The sequence below is a fragment of the Scleropages formosus genome, chromosome 18 (genome assembly GCF_900964775.1).
Source record: "Scleropages formosus chromosome 18, fSclFor1.1, whole genome shotgun sequence".
Lineage (NCBI taxonomy): Eukaryota > Metazoa > Chordata > Actinopteri > Osteoglossiformes > Osteoglossidae > Scleropages > Scleropages formosus.
Window position 1 is genome coordinate 6,420,575 of NC_041823.1, and position 23,843 is coordinate 6,444,417.

Below are 23,843 nucleotides of genomic sequence, written 5' to 3' on the forward strand. Positions count from 1 at the left end.
CTGTCCTGTATTTCTGGTAAAGGAATATAATCGTTAATGACAGACTGCTATATCGAGGTTTTGCACGGCGAACGTCAGTGTGCGGGTGAAAAGTGTTTGACTACCTTTATAAATATTTTCGATGAAAACGTCGGTCAGTTTTGTCGAATGAAAGCAGCATGTGCTCACATAGATACAGTATATGATGGGTTCATTTCACCTTTCATACTTTGTTTTATTTCATATGAGGAACAGCAAGCTAATGCTGAATAGTCCATAAGAGAATGTCATATTTCTCTAAAGGGAGCAACAACATAGTGTTTTAGCACTCTACACAAATACTGTCACGTGTTATTATTTTATTATTATATACCATTGCTTAACTTTATAAGTGAATTACTGAATACAATAATTACAAATTTATTTACCAATATTTATGGTTACTTTTAATAAGCTATTACTTAAATTTATTTTATAGGTGAATTACTAAATACAATGCAATAAATAATGGCAAATTAGTTGCCAATATTTATTATTTACTGTTATTTAGGTTTGTATACCAAGCCACTTACAGTGATTTACCCATTTATACAGCATGCCAGTTTTGAGGTTCAAAGCCATAGGGTTCAATTGCCAAGAGCATCTCAGGCTCTGCCACTTGACTTTACAGTAAAATTCGTAACCTAAATTGCCCTAAATTGTTAAAAAATAAATAAATCACAGGTGGAAAAGGGGGCGGAGGGGTCTCTTACTCCCAGTGTTCATGAAACCTAATGTGTGCTTCCAATATTTGTCTGTTACTCTATTATAATACTTTCGGTCTCCTATCTGACAACCTTTACCAGGGGTGTAATAACTTATTTCAGTTAGCTGATGCCTTTTCACAAAACGAGTCATAATGTGAGGTTGGTACACAAAGGCGCTTTATGATGACTCGGCAGTGTAAATTTTACTTTGTCGGTTCAGGGCAAGTACCCCCACCTAGGGCACCACAGCGAGAACTGGGATTTAAACCCTTTCTTTTGATTGTAAGGTGACGACTCTGACCGCTGCGCCGCCTGCTGGATGTGGTCTAGGGTTTTCGGCTGGTGCCGCTGACTTTGGGGGAGGTGCGTGCTGCGCAGGTACACAATGGATAGCAGATACTGTACATCCTGGCTGCTTAAATGAAGGTCAGCTGAGGGCACAGTGGTCCCAGAAGAATGCCTGCTCTGTACCCTTGAGCGAGGTACTTAACCCAAATTGCTTTGGTTATAAAGTGTCCGATTCTTTTGGCTGTCTCCTCTCACTGTGAGGGACCAAGGATGGAAGCGTGATTCCAGAACTTCACACGCAGCTGAGTCCTCGCACCGATTTCACGTGGGGTCCGTGTTGCGTGTTCGCCAACACGCGTGCGAACGGGAAGCAGCTGCGTACATATTGCAAGCTCGCCGATGTTTATAACTCGAACGAACGCGTTTAGTTACAGGGAAAGTGCAGAATTCTGCAGACCCCCCACCAAATGATAAATATCAAATGTCACACGCGTATATCGAACCGAATCCGAAGCTTCGGTAGCACTACGGCGAATCCGTCATTTTGTCCCGAACACCGAGACTCGGGCTCCCATTTCGTGTTCGCAACACACACTTCGTTCCGCCAGGCCCCAGAACCCACCTTTTTTCCCCACTTTTCTCAACCCGCCAAATCATAGTAAAAACAGCGTCAGTAATTAACGACCCAATTAATAGTTTACACAGGTTTTTATTGAGTTGTCAGGGTGATGGAGGGCCCGTTGGCGATGGGCTCCGGCCGCCGCCCGGCCGCGCGCGCCTGAATCAGCGGTTTGCGGACACGCGGCGCCTCGCTCTGCTGATGCTCACACTTTACCGCCGTGATGAGTTTCCTGCTCCTGAATGCCACAGCCTCTCATGCAGGGAAGGGGGCCGCGGGCAGCGGGGGGAGGGGAGGGGAGGGCGGAGTGGTGGATCAGAGCCCATTTTGTGGTTGCCACTGTTAATAAACCAGGAGGTAACGCAGTACTGTACTGGCACCGAGCCCACCCTGTTTGGACTGGAAGCCTACATGTCAAGAGGGGCTTTCCTTGTGGAACAGGGAGAACAGTCAGCATTATCACTGAACTTCTTATTAATATAAGCGTTATCCTTTATAACTTTGTTTAAATTAATTACCGAACACATTTTGTGTTTGTTTTTCTCCCCTCATTTTTTTTTTTTTTTTTCCTTTTACAGACCGGAAGCTTTTATTTACAACAGTGCTTTTGCTTTTCTCATGTATTATAGGTCTCATTCATTTCATTGCATGTAAAGGAAGTCATGTAGCTTATGCAGGTTTTACTCTTTATTTCTTAAATATGTCCAGTGAGCTTTACTAAATCAGGGTGGCACTAGAGGCGGCAGGGGGCAAAATGGTTAGAGTCAATGTCTTGCAGTCTAGTTTTGAATCCCCGGTCCTGCTCTAGTACTCTTGGTCAAGGTATTTACCATATATTGATACGGTAAAAATTACCCAGGTGTATAAATGGGTAGATCATCATAAGAAGCATATTACACAAACTGAGCATTGGAAGTTGCTTTGGGTAAATGAACAAACAATGAGTGAATTACACACACACACACACACACACACACACACACACACACACACACACTGGCTGAAATCGCTTGTTCCGAGCAGGGTCGCGGTGAACCGGAGCCTAACCCGGCAACACAGGGCGCAGGGCTGGAGGGGGAGGTGACACACCCAGGACGGGATGCCAGTCCGTTGCAAGGCACCCCAAGCAGAACTCAAACCCTAGACCCGGCCAAACCCACCATGCCCCCCATGAGTGAATTAATAATAATAAATATTATTCAGTTGCTCATTCCTGGGACAGCTGGCAGTGTAGTAGTTAGAGCTACTACTTTTGGATCCAAAAGTCACGGCTTCAGTCCCCGCCTCTGGCTGTAGTACACTTGAGCAAGGTACTTGCCCTAAGTTGCTCCAGTAAAATTAGCCAGCTGTATAAATGGGGTAAATAACTGTAACCTTAACACTGTAAGTCACTTTGGAGAAAAGCATCAGCAAAATGTAAATATGAGTCATTATTTGCAATTTTACAACAGCTGGTTCCCTTAATATTTGAACGAGAAACCCTTCCCTGGGTGTCTGTTCGAAATCACAGCACATCACACTGTGCTGGTCGAGCGGAAGAGCTGCCCCCCCCCCCCGGCGAGCCGTTGATTTATCGCTGAGCTTGGCTGCGTAGTTCAGCTGACTTTCGCATGTGCTGTGTGGGTTGAGGCTAAACGTGTGTTCCCCTGAATAGGTAACTTAACAGCCCGTATCCAGGGTAAAGAAAATGACTTTCTAGAGGAGACAGCAAACCAGGAACGTGGGTTTGTGCAGCTCAAAGACTGATGCAAGTGTCTTTGGTACATGTAATGATTATATGTAAGTATAATAACAAATTTTTTTTTATTGTAAATTACAAATTAATTTTCAGAACTAACTAAATCCCATGTCTCATAAAAATGACTGCTCTGCTAATTATGTGTCAGAAATTCCTTATTATGTTCTTTGTTATTTTTTTCAACAGAAATAAATTATTCTTTTTTGAGGACACTGGCTCCTCATGGTCCCAACAGTGGAATTACAGATTTTTAAAGAAACCGAAAAAACACTTCTTCTCAAATTCTTCTTTTATTCTTTTTTTCCTCACAAAAGTGCATTTTCTCTTCTTTTATTTATTTTTTAAAGATTTTTTTTTTTTGCAGTTAGAGGAGCTGTTTATCCTCCAAAGCAATAGATGGCAGTAAAGAGCACTCAAACAGAACATGAGTATCTTTAAATAGCCAGAAACGTCCAAAGTGACGCTCTTCTACGTCAGTCGCCTGAAGACCATAGGCTCGGATAATCACACTGATTATGGTAATTGTTGGTCCTAAGTGCTTCATCTGTGTGAGAGGAAGTGTCGTCCGGCACTTTTCCCACCCTTGACCCGTTTCAGTGAGAGGAATGGAGATGCAACCATTTGTGGTGGGTTCGGCTCAATCCAATGGGCTTCCATGGTGTTTACAGCTCATGTCTGGTATTCGCCAGTGTGGGTGATCAATAACAAGACTACAAACATTGCACATGTTTATTGGATAAATCTTTTCACAACTGGCATAGAACAGGAGTTGGTGGAGCGATTTGCGTTTTTTCATTTTAAGTCATTTAAACTAGCTTAAATTCCATTGTAACTAGAAATTAACGGAAATATTAAGTCCTGCAATATATTTTTATTTATTCAAGCTATTTCTGAGATTATTTTTAAAATGCAATCCATAAATGAGCCTGTGGAATTTTGCATTATTAAGCTTTTATTTATTGTGACTCAGTGGGTAAAGTGACTTCGGAGTCACGTACTCCGTGGGTTTCGATCTGCCTTCGTCTGAAATGTCTGTATGTAGGTTTATCGCAGTAACTGTATAAGTTTCGCTGGAATCAGTGCATGTTCCTCATGGTACCTGAATGTAAAGGTGACCTGGATTTTACCATAGAGGCCCACAGGGACACGGCATATTTTAAGTGCATTTCAGTCCCTCGACACTTGCAAACAGATTCTCTCTGCAACGGTTTTACATGCCTCCGTTCTTGAATATTCTCCTCCTTGAAATGGTCCACACTCTGGTGAAGGTGTGATTTCTCAAATCTTTTTTTCAGCCTTATATGATTTTTTTTTGTTTTTTTTTTTTTACTTTCTAGATGCTGTTTTTCAAAGTGTGATGCATTTCACTGATTTACAGTGTTTACCCTACACTATTTTAACAAGTCAAGTGTAAGTCGAGAGGGCCTTTATTTTGATTTTAACAGTAATAATTTAATAATTTAATTTAGATTTTTGGTATTATTAGTCAACATTTTCAAACTCGGTAACAATTTTACCCGCTCGTGAAGGTGGATAATTTACTATTGCAGTTCCTGGGTGAAGGAGGAGTGAATGTTGTCTCTTAGATTAAAAGTGTGTGTCCTTCATGGAAACGCCATCTGCTGCCCCAGGTTTACGGCTTTATGCATCACGTCACCTGCTGCTCCTGTTAACTAGCAGTTTTTATCTTTGTTAGTGTCATTGTGTCCTGTTATTAACTCAGAAATCACCTAATTACATTATCACAGCTTTATTTATGGAATTTATATGGTATATAATAAAGCTGTTGAAGTTGTCAGTTGTTCGGTGTGTTTAAAGATCTGTTCTGGTTCACGGTTACAGGTATAATTAGATTTGGTTGTTGTCTGTTGACGCCCACAGTTTAGCTGAGGAAAAGGTTCTCTGCATTTTGTGCTTAATTTAGGGCTAAATCCTAGTTTAAAAAAAATAATGAATAAATGCAAGTGTTCTGGGAAACAGAATTTTCCCCACCACAGTCAATCGATCAATCAATCAGACAGTTAATTAAGCACTCTATAAATGTAGCGGCTTGAAATAAAGTGCTATTATTAACTGTTATTTATCTGACACCCTTGTTCAAGGCAAATTGCAACGTTGGGTGTGTAGCTTTGCAATTGTTTACCTATTTATACAGTACAGCTGGGTAGCTATTACTGCATCAGTGGTGGCCTTTTTTTTTTTTTTTTTTTTTTTAACCAGAGCAATCCAGGGTAAGTACCTCGCTCAAGGGTCCAACAGCAGGAGCTGGAGTCTATTAATGGTGATGAGGTTAAGCCCCCTTGCAACCTGCTGACCCCAAAGCAGAAACACCAGTTCCCCTCCGGTACCGCGACCTGAATTACCGGGACCAGAACTGGCCACTCTGTCCCGCTACGAGACCATAATGACTTCCAAAGCCTTAATGAACCAAGTGGCCTTAAATAGGCGTTCCCTCTGCGGCCGCTGTACCTTGCTCACAGTACCTGTGCGTCCTGAGAGGATTCTCGCCCGTGCCTTCCGACCCGGATGCTCGCGGTGCCGCAATTAACTCCGCTGGCTAAGCGCTCTTGCTCAGCTGTTGGCCTTCATTAGGGAGAAGCCGCCTGCAGAACGGGCCATTTGCCACTGTCACCACGTTCCTCCAAAGGGCCTCTCAGAGACGCTCGTTTCCTGTGTCCGGCTCACTTCCTCGTCCCCATTTCACGCCTAGTGGCACAGCAAGTAGCTCGGCTGTCTCACGGCATCTGGATGGTGTGAGAGGACATAGGTTCGATTCCCGCTCAGTCTGTCTGGAGTTTGCATGTTCTCCCCGTGTCTGTATGGGTTTCCTCCAGGTGCTCTGGTTTCCTCCCACAGTCCAAAGAGATGCTGTTCAGCTTCACCTATATTGTGTGAGCGACAGAGAAAATGTGTGTGTTCCACTGATTTATAGATGAGTAACACATTTAAGTAGTGTATCTAGCAGTGTAAGTCACCGTGGTGAATAAGGTATGTGGGCTGATGACACTACATAGAGTTCATTGGAAGTCGCTTTGGAGAAAAGTGTCTGCTAGATAAATAAATGGAAATTGGCAATAATTTTTCTCCAGCTCCTCCACTACAGTCTGGTCTGCAATAACGTCATAGCTGTGTCCCGCGAAACATCATGTTACGTGAATTTATGTAATGAAAATAACAGTTTTGGTGGGAAAAATGGGGTTTGGGACATAGCACATGAAACGCAGTAATTTTCACCCAGTAAAAACTCACAGCTCACCCAAAATAAATTATAAGAGTGTGAAGACTTACTGAAAACATAATCTGCGGTACTGTAGTAGTTAGAGCCGTTGCTTTTAGTTTGTCAGTTTGAATCTCACTTCCTGCTGTAGCAGCCGTGATTAATGCCCTTACCCTGAATTACTCTAGTAAAACTACCCAGCTGTGAAAATGGGTCAATAATATAACATGCTTTGAAGAAAAGCGTCAGTTAAATGAATAAATATAACTAAATGGTAAAGTTCATGAAAATAATGAGAAAAAGCTATTTCATCCTTTGCTTTTAATAATGTTCTTTGTAACACTTTTGTTGCGCTTTGCATTTATTTACATTTCCATTTATTTATTTAGCAGGCACTTTTCTCCAAAGCGACGTACATCTCATAGAAAATGCAATGTGTTACATTAGGAGAAAGAGACACTTAGATGCGGACGTGTGATTCTTAAGTACAGTTAGTTCGTTACTTTCCACGATATGAACCAATGTTCATCACGCGAGTGGCTGCACAAAACTCAGAATATCGACGGTTCCCGATCACCTTGCTACTTTTTTTTTGAGATGCACACACATTTACGTACATTATTTTACATGAAATACATTTACGTTAATTACTGCGTGCTTTGCGTAGTCTTCTGTTATAGTGTTAGAGCCTTGACCACCGCAGCGCTTCTTTACACTTTTATCATGGTGGCCAGGCGTGTTTCACTGTAAAACAGCTGATAAAGAAAAATGCGTGTTTTTGAGTTCGGAATGGAATCAGGATATTCCCAAATTTGCACTCGTAAAACATTGCATTGTGTAAACTGCACTCAGCTGTTTATTCATCATATTCATACAATATGATTAAAACGGGTATTACAGCAAAACTGACTGTGACTCATTTTTCATCCCTCCGTTATCAATAGCCACATATCCAATGCAGGGCCGCGGTGGTCCAGAGCCTATCCTAGAAACACAGGGCAGTAGGCCGGATATACCTTGGGTGGCACACCAGTCCATCGCAGGGCAGTCACACACACAGACACACAAGCATGCAATTAAGAGTGTATATATCTCAGCAGGTGGTGTTTTGATTAAAGCTGCTGCTTTGCACATGAAGGACCTGGGTTTGAATCCCTTTTCCTGCTGTGATACACTTGATTGAGGTACATACCCTGAATTGGTACAATAAAACTTAGCTGTACGAATGGGTGAGATGCTTTAAGCAGTTCAACGGTACGCCCTGTTTCGGAGAAGAGCGTAACCCAACTGGATCAGTGATTACTTAGATGAGCTGCATTATAAATTTAATTGTTGTTGTAGAGAGTGACAAAGGACATTTTTTATAGACTGTGTTGTTTATAGGTTTTCTATTTTGCTGTGCTTATACGTTGTGCGGATTTTTTCGCTCATTTCCCTCAAGCTGATGGGGGAGTGCTGACCTGTGTGTGTGTGTGTGTGTGTGTGTGTGTGTGTGTGTGTGTGTGTGTGTGTGTGTGTGTGTCACACTCTGTCCCTTGGCTTCTGGCAAGAAAACACAAATTTGGCTGCCAACTTTGGCGTTTGTCGCTCCTCGCCCAGCAGGACAGGGAGTTTCTCAAGGTCTCTCTCTCTCTCTCTCTGTAGACCTGTGTTTTTCTCTCCCTTTCCCCCGAACCACACGGGCACCAGAGACTACACTTATTTTTCCCCTCCTGCCTTTCATTGCTCTCAAGTAGTGATGTCAGTTAAAGTAGTTTGGGTGGCACAGCGAGTAGCGCTGCTGTCTCACAGTGCCTGGGTGGTGTGAGAGGACGTGGGTTCGATCCGTCTGTGTGGAGTTTGCACGTTCTCCCTGTGTCTGCGTGGGTTTCCTCCGGGTGCTCTGGTTTCCTCCCACACTCCAAAGACACGCTGTTCAGGTTCCCCCATAGTGTGTGAGTGACAGAGAGAGTGTGTGTGTTCCACTGATGTATGGATGAGTGACCCAGTGTAAGCAGTGTATCTAGCAGTGTAAGTCACCTTGGTGAATAAGGTGTGTGGGCTCGTAACACTACATAGAGTTCATTGGAAGTCACTTTGGAGAAAAAGTGCCTATTGAGTAAATAAATGTAAACTACTCATTTAGCTAATGCTTTTCTGTAAAGCAACTTACAGTGTTAATCTACTAACAGCAATTTACCTGTTTATACAGCCGGGTAATTTACTGGAGCAATTTAGGATATATACCTTGCTCAGTGGTACTACAGCTGGAAGGGGGGGTCCTTCAATATTTGGGTCCAAAGGCAGCAGCTCTAACCACTACACTACCAGCTGTCCGAATTTTTTTACTGGTTATATAGCTTGCTAATTTTTATTCTATCAATGCAGGGTAAGTACCTTGCTCCTTACCGTGTTAGATTTCCAATGTTAAATTTGTACACTTAGAGTGAATAACTCATTTGTACAGTAAGGTAATTTTTACTGTGTCAATTCAGGGTCAGTCCATTACTCAAGGATGCTATAGCAGAAGATGGGATTCGAACCTGGATCCTTTGAGTGCAACATAGCAGCTCTAACCACAACGCCACCTGGTGCCCCACAGCTATAAACTTTCCTCTAGTTTATAACTGTAACGAAAACCCTCTGATGCTCCTCTGATGGACACAACGCTGGAGGATGATTTTTACCATATCAGTAGGAAAAATAACATTATATTCTCAGAATGTAAAACAAAAGAAGATGGCACATAAGTTAATAGAAAGGTCTTGTAAGAATGAACGTAGTTCCATGTTAGAGAAACCCTAATACATACACACACACACACACACACACACACACACACACACACACACACACACACACACCTACCTATGTTTTCCACCTAAACCCGTGCGGCAGCGTGTTCCACGCTGAATTTCAAAATGTAAGAAAGAACACTTGTACTCAACGCACCTGCTAATTTTCCCACCTCCCGATAGGCTTGGGTTGCTGCGAATTTCACGTAAAATTGGTGGTAATGTATGTCAACGGAGTGCGGTAACGGTAGACTCAGTCGCAGCACAGCTGCGCTCGTGAATTTCTAGAAAAATCCATTTGGTTGGGAGGTGGTGAAATATAAATGATGAAGGTGATGACTATTAATGCCGGAACATTTGGGAGTTAGTTTTACTGCTGCTTAGAAATCAAATATGAAGTGAGCGGAATTTATGATTGTTTCTGTTAAGTTGTGAGAAAATGTTATAAATGTTACACACAAGGTGTTAACGGTGTAATTTCTGTTCCATCTTAATTTTGGGTGGAATGAATGATCTGCTTTGAAATCACATACAGCAGCTACACTAATATTTTTTTGCCTTGCAATCTGAAGGTCCTGGGTTCAAAGCCCTGCTTGTGCTGTTGTACCTTCAGTCAAGGTACTTACCCCGAACTGGCCCAGTAAGAATAAGCTGGTTTATAAATAGGTAAATCACTGTAAAGTTGACTATCTAACATGTCAGTTTGATAATAACGCGTTTTGGGGGTGTTACTTCCTTTTTACTCTAATTTTAAATCTATTTTTATTAGGGAAAACACATATAAGTGATGTAAGATAGATATTCCCTGCAGTTTCTTCCTTTTTTTTTTTTTTTTAACTTTCCGCTGTGCAAAAAACAAAAAGAATGCAGCACTACGAAGGAAGCGTCCTGTTTCGTCAAGACAAAAGACATTTAAGGCATTGATGATGGCATTAGAAAAAAATCTCACTTAGTGTGAGAGAAGGATCTGCAGGTTTTCAAAGTAAGATAGCACAGGGCCCCGCATCTCAACATTTTTCAGTCGACCCTCTAATGGAATATTAATCTTTTTTTCATTTGAGGAGCAACATTAGGTCCCTTAACCAAAGCGAAGCTTTCGGTGGACTTGGTGACTCGCGATGTAATCTTTGTCGTGAAGGATGCGCAATAGCGGAGCCCATTTTGCCCTCGCCGCTGCTTTCTCGCTCCTCCGTCAGACTCTGTAGATCCCGAGGGCGCCGTATGTTGAGAAGACCCTCCGATTCCTCCGCCTGCCCACCGAAGGCTCCTTTATAACGGAGGCCCTCTTGTCTCTAATGGTCCCCGACACCTGCCATCCTCCATTGTTGAAGTAAGAGGTGAGAAATGAGTGTTTACAGCGATCGGGTCGGGATCTCGCCCAGGGACTTGGCCTCTATTGATCCCCTGCTCTCCGGCGGCTCTGAGATCCTGTTTATACAGTGAGCCGTGCAGGAAATGAACTGGCGCTCGGTGCGAGTCTCAACCAGCCGCTGGCCTGCGCGGCTGCCTCGGTCGGCCCGGCGATGGCGCCGCTCTAAACGCACCGTCTCCGTCGCGCTCATTTAAACGGGTCGGGGATGGAAAAAGGGCCGGGCGACGCTTCCTCTCCCGCAGATGGAGCACTTAGGACCAACAATAATTACCATAATTTGCGTGATGATCCGAGCCTGCGGTCCTTCGCGCGACCGGCGTAGGAGGGCGTCTCTCCGGACGTCTGGCTATTTAAAGACGCGACAGCTCAAAATTCGCTCACTCCTTCTGAGACTCACTAATGCGAATCATTTCGATTATGAATATTCTAGAAAGACCTCTACAAGGATGCGATTTTTTTTCTAAAGAAGGCGTTTCGGCCATTTACTGTAACGACCCGCTCGGAGCGGTTGGGTTTTCTTTTTGTTCTTTGACGGCCTAGTTGTGCTTAGAAACGGCACAATGAAATAGGAGGTGATAAAAAAAAAAATTGCAGGTATCAAATGAACGTGTAGTTTGCAGCACGTTGTAGAGCCGCGCTTGATTTTTTTTCTCGATTTTCCTGTGCAAATTGGTTTTATCCTCCGTGTTCATGCGATACTTAATGACTGGGTAATACATTTCTGAAAGAGTTTTATTCTTTGTGAATCACCCTGTATTTTTAGTTTTAAGAGACAGAAAACTTTTTAAGAGATTCCCTCTAGAGCGGCACAGAACTGTGTTATTATTCTGTTCTACTTGTATATTTATTATACATTATTATATATTGCATTCTCTCATTTGGTCAATATAGTAGCTCAGTGTTGCTGGCTGTTTTTATTCTGGAGTTTACCGTTTACAGCTGGGCTGCCGTGCCTCCTCAATGATGTATTACCCTGACCTTTACTGTAGTTGTTTACTTTAATTCATTGTCATTTGTTCTTTAATTTGTTAATATAAATATAGCTGATTGCTGAGAAAAGGGTGTGGAACAGCGAGCAGCGCTGCTGTGGTGCGAGAGGACGTGGGTTCGATCCCTGCTCAGTCTGTGTGGAGTCTGCATGGGTTTCCTCCAGGTGCTCTGGTTTCCTCTCACGCTCCAAAGACATGCTGTTCAGGTTCCTCTGATGTATGGATGAATGACCCAGTGTAAGTAGTGTATCTAGCAGTGTAAGTCACCGCGGTGAATAAGGTGTGTGCGCTGATATCACTACATAGAGTTCATTGGAAGTCGCTTTGGAGAAAAGCGTCTGATAGATAAATAAATGTAAAAGTCCCATTCGTTCGGTCCACCTGCTCCAGTTTGCCTTATTGTGGCTTTTAGAAGAAACTTAGACGGGTTCTTGTTTGCTTGACGGCTGCGTGTGGATGGGACAATGGTGTGTATGCGTGCGTATCGGTGCGAGTGGGCGTGTCCGCCTGTCTGTCTTCCCGTCCACCTCTCCGTCTGTCTTTTTGTCCACGTTCTAGTCCGCCTCCTTCTCTCCGTCTCCCCGTCCCGTCCCGTCCTCCTCACCTGCCCTCTGCTGTCCTCTCTTGTGTGTCCGGCTCCCGCAGGAGACATGGATGGCCACTGGTGGGACCACGCTCCGTGGCACAGCGAGGCCTCCCCTATGTCTTTGGTGAGACATGCGGAGTCCTGCTCTTCCGGAGTCCTTTTGTCATTTCATGTTTCCTTTGTTTTGTTTACACTTCTGCATGTTTTCTGTTTTCTTTCTTTGTTTTGTCCCACACCTGTAGGGGGCAGTCAAAGGGGAAAAAGAAAAACTATTGAGCAGGCGTTTTTGTCGGACCCGACTTACGCCTTATCTGAGAGGCAAAAGAAAATGGTGCGCTTTGGGGGCCATTCGTTCGAAGAGGACTTGGAATTGTGCGAACCCCAAGTTAAAGACTCTGGCGTTGATACGTGCAGTAGCACAACCCTAAACGAGGAGCATAGCCATAGTGAGAAGGTACTTGGACCATCTGGCCTGCCTTTTGTTTCGTTTCCTTTCTTTCTTTTCCGTTTATCTACTCATCTGGTCTTTGTTTGCTCTCTGTCACTAATTGTAAATAGGTGAGATGTTTATTTATCTATTCCTTTGTTTTGTTTTTCGTTATTTCATTTTTCTTTTGAGCTTCCGGTTGTTTTCGGGGGTCGTGTTTTTCGGCAGCTCCCCGCGGGGCGCTGCCGAAGCAGAGATCGGGAGCCCTCTTGCTTGCTTTGCTGTTCGCACTCTGGCAGCAATCTGTTCAGAAAAACAAACAACCAAACAAACAGACAAACAGACAAACAAAAATATGAAAAAATAACATAGCCATGTATGTTTTGTTCTTGGCACACAGGGATGTGGGGTCCTTCTGCTGCATGTTAATCTCTCTCAGTATTTTGTGTTGTTGCCATGTAGTTGACTTCTTGAGTGCTTCCGGGATACTTCTCACCTGGGCTGATGTCCCTCACTGTTAAACCCCCCCCCCCCCACACCCCTACTCAAGTCGTTCCCTAAAACCGCCACCCGGTTCAAATCTAAATGAGAACAAAGCACACTTGCAAGGGAAGATTGGATTTGTTTTGCACAGACTACAGTTATGTTTTTCTTTTTTCCCTTCCACTGTCGTGTCCGTGACTTTGATTTCCTGTTTTCCGTGGCCGTTTTTTTTTTTTTTTTTTGCAAAGTCTCTAGTGTTCTTTTTAAGTTCTTTGTTTTACTGCTTTTATGAATCGGTTCTGCCGTTTTATTCATTACTTTTCCATCTGCTTGTGAACTTTTCCACGCAGGAGCCGTGGAACAGACTGGGGTTACTCGGGGAGCTCCTGTTTGCTTGCTCACTTCTGCATGGACTGTTGCATGCCACGCCTGTTCTGCCATACGCGTTGCCATAGTGACACAAACTCTGGAGTCCGTTGGATGATGCACATGTGTTTTCTTAAACGTTTACCAAACGTTAACTAACATTTCCCACAGTACTCTCATAAACAATGCTCCAAAGCAGAATGTTTTCTTTTGCGGTGCTTAGTTCCCTGTACTCCATCTTTTAGATGAAAAATCAGGATCTGATGCTGATCAATAGAGCAAAATGAGGCCCTTATGATCTAATAAAGATGTGTGAAAAACCCCTCTGTTCTCATTAAATATGTACAGTATGTTAATTCACTTTCACTGTTATAGACAGCTTCATATTCAAAACACATCTTCTAGTTCAATGTGTCTGCAGCCATAATGGCTAGTCTGATTTATAAATAATTTTAAAATACCATGATTAAAATTGCATATTTATAACAGCATCATAAATTAGTTTTTCCCAAAGGTGTAATTTTGCCCAGTGAAATGCACTTTTAGAACTTCTATCACCTTGTTAACCATATTATTATTAATATTATTATTATCCACTAATGTTATTTTTTTTGCAAATACCATTCATAATCAGAGCTTCTATTAAGATAAAAAATAGTTTCCTATCACTTAAATTTTTGTTCTTTCGCTGAGATCCATGGATGACTGAAAATAGTGGTTTTAGAGTTTCCAGTTCCTGAGCCTTTTTAGGTGTCACAGACAGACGCCTCTTATTACTCTCGGTGATCATAATCCAGGTATGATAATAGATGCCCGCTATGCATTACACCAAGGGTTAATTTCAGTACCACGCCATATTATAGGTTATGGCCCAAGCCTTTCACAGCATGCAAAATTTTTTTGTTTAAATACACCTTCAATGGGCTCGGAAGCATTTTTCTCCTATAAAATTTTTACTAGTTTAAACTTTCTGTCATCCAGAAGTTTATTACAAAGCAAATGAAACTGAGAAAATTAGCAATTTTGATTGCAGTTCCAGCATATCATCAGCAGTTTTTTATTTTGTAGCTTTAAATATTGCATACATTAATATATAATTATTAGTTTTTCCTCCAAACCGAAGAATGTAGCATATGATAGTCGTGATATTTTATATCCTGATATCATGTGTTTTATCAAATCCGTTATGAAAGACGTTATAACACAGAAGCCAGTGAAATTACGCAGGCCGCTTAGGTATTCTGAAACATGTTATGGGAAAGATTCAACAGTTCATTCATAGGATGCGATTTAAAAATTCAAATAATACATGTGAAGAGTTTGTCAGATCTCTATGTACATTGGTATGGCAAACAGACCCCTCACCCGCACCCCCACCCCACTATTCCGTTTGTTTGCTCCTAAACGTGCGAGCTCGGGCATACGTGCTATAAAACATGAGCTGTGCTGTGCCTTTGACCCCGCAGCACCCGGTCACGTGGCAGCCGTCCAAAGACGGGGACCGCCTCATCGGGCGGATTTTACTCAACAAGCGGATGAAGGATGGCAGTGTGCCGGCAGACTCGGGAGCACTGCTGGGCCTGAAGGTGAGCCCCCAGATCGGCGCGCGCGGCCCGGCGAGAGCCGAACGAAGCCGCATCACGCAACCGCAACACGTGTGTTCAGAAAAACTACTGAAGACAAGAACATTTGCCAAAACAAACAGTGAAAACCCCAAAAAAACTCTGCCTGCATGTTTAAATGTCCCAGGACTGCAGTAAGAGAAGAATGTGCGTGGGATCATGGCACACTCATTACTGCTGGAATAAATTTCACGAATGGGCTGCTTTGTGTCTGTATAGTGGCTGCTGGTCCATCTCTATGTTTTCCAGACACCTGTCAGTAAAGGCATGTCATCTAAGAGACGCTCTCTGAGGTGGACATTTAGTTTGATTCGATTGTGACAAATCGGGATTTTGCCGGAATAAAACTGAAGGAAACCTCAGGGTATAGGTGTGCATGTTTGAAATGTGGTTATATGCTGCTCAATGTTCAGCACCAAGGACAGTTCCCCAGAAACTTGGCAAGATGAATTGTACATTTTAAAAGTTTTAAAAAAAGTCATTTTTTGTATCTTTGCATAAGCACTTGTGGAATTAATTCACTCTGCTAAAGTGTAAAAATACTAATATTGCAAGGCTGTTCTGCACCCATAACCATATGTCATAATGGAGGAGATTGTGATTTTTGTTTATTATGTCCATAAACTGTTTGCAGTGATATGCAGAGGGCATTACGTACTTCGAATGCTCTTATAGATGTTCACTTTTTTTTTTACAGGTGGTTGGAGGGAAGATGACAGAATCTGGTAGACTTTGCGCTTTCATCACGAAAGTGAAGAAAGGAAGTCTAGCAGACACTGTTGGACACCTTCGGCCAGGTATCGCCCTCATTTTGCACTGTAATCACACGCCCCGCTTTACATTTGACTATTCTTTATGAATCTGTGATTGTTAGGATGGAGTTTAAATCTGCCTCCATCTTCCAGAGTTGTCATGTTGTATCTCTGCCGTCCCCCAGGTGATCAGGTCCTTGAGTGGAATGGGAGGCTTTTGCAGGGAGCTACATTTAAAGAAGTTTACAATATCATTTTAGAGTCTAAGCCAGAACCCCAGGTGGAGCTGGTGGTGTCGCGGCCCATTGGGTAAGTCACCATCTCTGTAGCCGGTTAGCGGACACCTTCATCATTAGCAATGCGCGCAGCTTGCAGGATTTACACTTAGAGACCTGGTATTTTCAGTTACACACCTCCCTCAAGGGTACAATAATATGACCTGTTCTGAGCTTTCATCTAATTCTTTGTCACAAATCCAAGTCTCTTTGGTACCTGCTGTTTCCAGGATGATTTCTAAGGTGGAAGAGGAGCTTAAGGCTTGGGTGGTTCCCAGGAAGCTGTGCTTCATTCTTTTGTATGTCTGACCAGCTCTGCAGCGTGAAGGAAGCTGATCAGAGATGTAAAGCAAACAGGGTGTTTGGGGGTCATTAAAACACAGTACAACCTCAACTAAGAAGGCCACGCCCACTTTTCTTTTCAGGGATATTCCTCGGATACCAGATAGCACACACGCACAACTGGAATCAAGTGAGTACCTGTTACTAGTATGTAATTATTACAAAACAGCGATCAAAGTAGTTATAAACAGCTGTAAAACGATTTCAAGTGATGTTTGGCGATCGCCATGATGTGGAACTCTGTGGTGCCTTTTGAATTTCTCACGCTCGTCTAGGCCGACGTTTTCGGATCCCTGGCTCTTGTTTGGTCCAACTCATTCACTCTTGTCTTCTCCCTTTCACGCACGCTCTTGTCCTCCATAGGTTCGAGTTCCTTTGAGTCCCAGAAGATGGAGCGCCCATCCATCTCGGTCACATCCCCCATGAGCCCTGGGTTGCTACGAGATGCCCCCCAGTACCTGTCTGGACAGCTCTCAGTAAGTACCCGGCAGGCACCTCTCTGCTCACGGCCTGCTGCTCATTTGCCCCAAATGGTGTTGGAAGGAATCGCTCCGATTACCAGTATTGGGGGACCGGGGTTGTGGGTCAGTGGTATAAAGACTGCTTTGAATAAAGACTTCTGTCTTGATTCCTGTTAGAGATTTAAAGACTGTTTAATGACTGTGGCAATAATAATTTACTGGCCCTGTGCTAAAAATTCAAAGAAACAGTTTATTCAGAGACTTTGTCCCCTGTGGCATCTTTTACAAGCGTTGGACCAAAAGCAGTGAGCGTATTAGAAATCGACACACGACTGAAGCGGGCAACGTAATTTTTCTCTCAGGTATGAGACAGCAGATAGAACTATTGATTAGGATACTTAGGAATCATAACTAGTAGTTATTTCCAGCATGATTTCAATATAATTCCTTTGAATCCAGCATGCTCATTATTTTTGCTGTGATTCTTGTGTCATAGTTTTAAATTAAGAACTAAATTCCCCTGATGAAGGGGGAGGTGCTCCTCTGCATGATGCCAGGGGAAGTCAGAGCGCTTCGTGCCATCGGGACCCAACGACAGGCTGCTCTTTGCCGGAATCCCGGATGTTTTCCAACTCGCTCCAGTGCTGGCAAACATTTGAAGGAAGAGCAGTGCTGACATGACCATGATGGATAAGGCCCTGGACTCCCTCCATACTGCAAGACCCACTCAGCTGGATCCAGGCCAGCCCAGCGCAGGAGGATATATCTAGTTACCCCGAGCCTCCATGTACTTCATTGTATACAGTAAAATACGCCCTTGGGGGAAGGTGCTTTGGAAGCGGTTCTGCGAGACAAACGTGGGTTGAATTCAGTTTTGAAACCAAAGAGCAAATGAGGCGAAGTAGAAGCCGAGGCGGTCTGTCAGTGAAAAGCTCCTCTAAAATATCCGCCCGACATTAGAAAAAAAAGATTTGCGCTCTGTGGAAACTTCAGCTTACGTAGATTACTGGAAACTGGAACGGAACAGTGATGCGGACTCTAGGAGAACGAGTTAAATGCACAAGAAGTCCCCATGAAGTCACTGTGAAGACAGAAGCATGAGGTCATCAGCGTAACAATGCAACGTCCTTGTGATTCAGGCTGTTTATTTTTTCGTTCTTATAAAAATGTTCTTACCAAAGGCAGTTTTGTTCCACTTTGTTCTGTAGGAGACGGGCGGGGGAGGGGGGTGTTTCTGCCTCTCGGCAGATCTGTTTGAGCGCTGCGAGCTCATTTCTTCTGAAAACGTAACTTGCGTTGCAGAGGAGCTTTGATGTATTCGGCCTTAATTTTCGGTTGTTTTATTCCATTGGAGGGAGATTTAGTCTAGACGGCCACTAGGTGCCTCTCGCCTCTGGATATCACCCACTTTATACACCCGACAGCTGGGCAGAAGGCACCCAGGATGGAAACTGGGGGGATCTCATCCTCAGAGGCTTGGAGCCTTGGATCTCGGTCATAGTGGCCTGGAGTCTTCAGTGGGTCTCCGTCACAGAAGCTTCGAGCTCTGGATGGGTCTCAGTAACAGAGGCTTAGAGCCCTGGGTGGATCTCCATCACACTGACTGGGAGCCCTGGATGGATCTCAGTCACTGAGGTCAGAGACAATCAGAAAAAACTGAACTTTCACAGCACAGAGTGTAAAAATCAGCAAGAATATATGAATAGATGGTGCTTTTTGAATGTGGGATTCAGTTCCTGGTTTGTCCACATAGTCACTCAACAAAAAACATAGAAAAAAAAAAAGAGCTGATAAACGGCAGCATCAGACTAAATCTCCCCCAGGCCTGTGTTGTGCGTATGTGTGTTTGATTGTGGTTTTGGTCATTTCGATTTAGTTTTATTGCGTTTTTTTCTTTGTTGTTTAATTTTGCTTACCCAGAGCCAAAGCCTTAGTAGAAGAACCAGGCCTTTTGTTCCTAGGGTGCAGGTAATAGCGCTTGTCTCACCGACAGCCCACTCCGTTTGCTCTCTTTTCCATTCCTCTTCATGTCTTTTGTTTTCAATACTTTTTTTTAATTTTCTTTGCAAAATGCATAGCAGGAAAATGGCAGCATTCAGTGTTTCCCCTTTGAATTTTTGAAGCTTTTTTTAAACTATTGTGCTTTTTTTTTTTTTTTTTTGCCATTGTTACTGTTCTTGTTCAACACGTTCACGTCATGTAGCCAGGAGCCTTGAAGAATCTGCATGAAAAACAGACCTGATCAGTGCGGTTTAAAGAGACGTTCATTCATGGCCGAACGAAATCCATGTGCAATATGACCCGGTTTCCCAAGACTTAGCTGTTACCCATATCGAAAATGCTGTGTTTTTTCTCATTAAAAAAATGAACAAACATTAATTTTTTTTTTAAGTGGCCATGAAGGATTTTGTTTCTTTAAACATTCTCACATTTTGTCGATTTTCCTGGGACAAAAACAGTGCTTTTCCATAACATGCAACATGTTTGCATAGCAGATTTTGTTTGCTTCGATATGGTCGAACCTTCCTCCGCGCCGCCCCCTTCAGTGGCACACCACACAGAAAGCCGATATTCGGGCTTAATAAGCCATATCGGAGGAAGTTACTGATATTAGGAAGCCTTTCTATCGCAGTAGCATTTCTCAGCATTTTGCTTATCGAAGGCCTGTTGGGCCTGGGCTGCTCTGTGCGCCGTGGCTCCGTTGGTTTATCGTTGACCACGGCAAAAATTTTGAAACGGCGCCTTTTCATTTCAGCATTTCGGTCTTTACATGGCTAAATACAATGCTGCTCGAAAATATTTGAACCCTATAGGGATGGTCATTGTCCTTATATTAAATATTAAGATAAATTTGGAAAATCTAAATGTTAAATCTTAAAATGAACCAATAAATTCATAAATTATGATTTACACACCCGATTTTACATAGCTACTTGGTTTAACCAATGTAACTTGGGCTTCACTTTTTTTTAGTTTCTGCTACACACATCATTTCTTCCAAAGCAACGTATGGACCTGGTCATTACACACCTGTTATGTAAGATGGGAAACACAGCTTTTCATTAAATAACCATTTACAACCAGTAAAACTAAGGGACACAAGAGGTTCACATACTTTCAAGCAGCACTGTAAGGTTTGTAGGCTATGAAGGAAAGTGACATTTCAATGCTGTTAGTCGTTCGCTGGAGTTGAGGGTTGGAACGCCGTCATAGATGGCCGCAAGTATCATGGTGAGGTGCAGCCAGAGCTCTGCCATCTGTAATGTTAAAGACATTGTTCAGTTAAGGGACATTCACTTGTATGGATGAAAAAGGAAAATATGGTCGACCGATGTGGCATTCGCTCCGATAATGGGTCTGCCTTGCGGTGCCTCCCGTTTGGAGCTTGTCGTTTGCCAAAGAATATTCCGGAGAAGCCGCTTTTCCTCCAGACCACTCCTGTGCGGTCAATACGTCCATCATAAACACAGCAGCGTGAGGCGAGGACCCAGACATCGAGCACAGGGGCATTGTGGGAAATAGAATGGTTCGTGCATGATGCCAGCATGCCACTAGAGACACCCTTAGCGCATCTGGCCCCTCAAAACCGCACCGCTGCTTCATTCTACATCTGCTCAGCAGCTGAGCTCAGTTTTGCTTTGTAATCCTTCGGACACCACCTACAAATCAGAAATGAAGGTGCTGAGCACGGTTGCCCCTCTTCCTCCCGTCCCATCACAGCTACGCATTTGCTATGCAAAATCAGACAAGTGACCCATAATTACGTAGTAAATAACGCAGAAATAAATTTTTTCTAAACAAAACATGAAGTAGAATTTGTTGCGTAAATGTACAGACTGCTGGCGTCCTTGGTGGCGGTCATGGGAATTTGCCTGGACTCTGGGTCTCCTTAGTCAGTTTAGTCATTCTCCAAAGCGAAAGTGATGGCAACATCGTCTCTCTGTAGACTTCCGTCGGCAAAAATAGACTCGGCTCTTGGATTCCAAGTTCATCATACATACCGTACAGCGACAATCCTGCACGTCTTCCAGGGTGAACTGTGGTACGGTGTGGTGTTTGCCCGCATTCCTTCCTCACCTTCATGCATGATGTTGAACGTTGCCTACTTTGCCATAGTATGTATCGAATGCTTCCCGTTGCCCTACTGCATGCTTTTGGGAATTGGATGGCCTTGTAGTGACAGCTCAGACAAAGAGCTAAGGACACACCCCACCCCAACCCCCCGTTGAGGTACCAGTAAGTATGGGCGATGTCACTGTAGAAGTCGGTATCGCTCCCCTTCTCTCTAAGTCCACTGTCAGACTTCTAAGTGACTTCGTGTTTTGACCATACCATCCCCACCCCGTCTACCTGGCCAGTCGATGTAGCATGATTGATAACTGTTTACAGGTGTTATCTGTTATTCTCGTTTGCTCTACAGTGTGTTCATTGTGACGTCCCCGAGCAGCTGAGACATTCACTGATCTTTTTGTTTCAGTAAATACATGATCAGCTTTGCGGACTGGTGGGAATAGAACATTTCCTGGATTGATGGTTTACTGAAACAAAAGCTCATGGGCCTCTCTGCTTCCTCTCTTGATCTTTACTCTTCCTCTGGCTCTATCTGAGCTCTGGATATGGCAGGTAGTCTATACAGAACAGCTGGGGCTGGGTTTGCGAGATCTGGGTGGGGGGTGGGGACTGTGGTGGAGGGTGGCCATAAGAATCTGCAGGGTGAAAAACCACCCTCTACCCTCCCACACACCCATACTGCCCCACCTAGCCCCGCCCCACCTTGCACCAGGGTGGGTGAAGAGTGGGCCTCAAGATGAACGCCCCCTCAGGGACACGCCCACACGGTCACATGTTTTTCTGTAGTCTCTCACATGGTGAGGTTTCAGGTCACTCTTGTCGTCCTTCACAAGACATCTGGAGTTTGCACACCTGGAGTTCACTTTACTTAGACACAGTGTCCAGATGCTCCAGATCATGACACCATCAGCACACTCATTAATACTATTAGTGTAATTATTAAAGCTCAACGTGCAAAGCATTAAAAAAGAAACACAGCTGTTGACATTTGTTGGCACCGAAAATCCTGTGCTTGTTTTAGTTTTCCATCTTTTTTGGATGCTAATGCCAACATTGCTAATGCCATTGTGCTCTTCATATGTCACAAAACATGCGCTTTAAAGGGGTGCTGCTAGAAGCATGTGGCTTGACAAGCGCACATGAGAAGACACGCATATCTCGTAGACACACAAAGGCTCAGAAACGCTGGAAGAAGCGCTAGCACTCAGGCCGAAACACGTCTGTCCCTCGCAGGTCAAGCTCTGGTACGACAAAGTGGGCCACCAGCTCATTGTCACGATTCTGGGAGCAAAAGACCTGCCTTCGAGGGAAGATGGGCGGCCCAGGAACCCCTACGTGAAGATCTATTTCCTCCCTGACAGGAGGTAAGTGTGTAAACTGCTCCTATAGGAGCAGAGAGCAGCAGGTTGTGTGCTTTGAGTCCTTTGAGTTGAAATAAATCATAAATAATAAACAGTTTAAAAATGCTTTGTTGAGGTGCTCATTCCAGTGTTTGTGGAAGTTATTTAATTTGCACGTGTGTTGATGTGGGAATGATTCTGCAGACCCATATAATAACTGGTTTCTGAGGTGCTCTTCAAACTTTATTCCGCTTGACATGTGTAATGGGGCTGTTAAAAGTCGTGGAGCTGCGGGGGTGGGAAGGGGGATGCACCCTACACCTCTGCAGTTTCCACTTGATTTATGCTGCTGATGCCCTCAGTTTTGTGCACCTTGGTGGTAAATAAAAAGTTTGCATTACTCTTCCTCCAGCGACAAGAGCAAAAGAAGAACAAAAACGGTAAAGAAGTCGTTGGAACCCAAATGGAACCAGACCTTCATGTACTCGCCCGTACACCGGCGGGAGTTCCGAGAGCGCATGCTGGAGATCACGCTCTGGGACCAGGCTCGGGTTCGGGAAGAGGAGAGCGAGTTCCTGGGAGAGGTAAGAGCGCCTCCCATTGAAGTTGCTCACATGTTGTGGCCATGTTCGTTTTCTCTACTTCAGACAAAGTGTCAGGGGTCAAGTTTGACACTTTTGACAGTGGAAATTGGGATCGATGCAGTACGATGGGCTTAAGAGAGAAAAGGCACGTAGAACCATTTAATTCTCAAAATGAAAGATGGGTCGAGTATATAGTTTACATAGATATTTAGCAATAAAATGTAACATATTGCCTGGTCGATACCAGACGCCAACCAACCAACCAATGTCTACAACCGCTTGTCCCGATATCAGAATCTCCCTCCACAAATATACGGTCGACTCAAGTGTCAGACTTTCTTCCACTAGAGAAACTGTTTGACTTGCATCATAATACTAATGAATTTTAGGATATTCGGTCACCTTTTTGGAACATCTTAGATAGTGCTATGTGGCTACTTCTGCTAAATATTGTAACTTTTTAGCTCCTTTTTTGCTATATTTTTTATGAGTGTATTCTGGGCATACTGACTCTATCAGTATGAAATTGCTACCTTATTCTGTTTTCTTTGTCAGTGAAAATAAATAAATACGTACATAAACGCAAGTACAGTAGCTATCTGTGACATACCAGCTCATGTTGCGTTCAAGGAATGACCAGGAATAGGACAGAAGTGGGTGAACATCCCATAAATTTTAGTATATCTATTTGTGAAACCAAAACAGAAACATCTTTTACCAAATAAGGAAAAATGCAACAGTTTTTCAGCCCTGCAAATAAAACCGAAAGTTGAACGTAAACTCTTAACGATCTAGACACCAATCCAATCACT

The 23,843-nt window shown here is 43.5% G+C and overlaps 1 protein-coding gene across 3 annotated transcripts in view; it reads left to right on the forward strand.

Annotated features, from left to right (window-relative positions):
• The window catches only part of rims2a (regulating synaptic membrane exocytosis 2a), a 182,905-nt gene that overhangs the window by 82,258 nt on the left and 76,804 nt on the right, over positions 1-23,843 (forward strand). For 2 of the 3 annotated variants that reach the window (XM_018763027.2, XM_018763028.2), the window contains exons 6-14: positions 12,551-12,762; positions 15,051-15,170; positions 15,904-16,003; positions 16,144-16,267; positions 16,659-16,705; positions 16,939-17,051; positions 18,957-19,004; positions 22,341-22,471; positions 22,860-23,031. In XM_018763027.2, coding sequence (XP_018618543.2) covers positions 12,551-12,762; positions 15,051-15,170; positions 15,904-16,003; positions 16,144-16,267; positions 16,659-16,705; positions 16,939-17,051; positions 18,957-19,004; positions 22,341-22,471; positions 22,860-23,031 — 1,067 coding nt within the window. The remainder of the gene's footprint in view (positions 1-12,550; positions 12,763-15,050; positions 15,171-15,903; positions 16,004-16,143; positions 16,268-16,658; positions 16,706-16,938; positions 17,052-18,956; positions 19,005-22,340; positions 22,472-22,859; positions 23,032-23,843) is intronic. The other variant, XM_029259821.1, reaches the window with a different exon arrangement.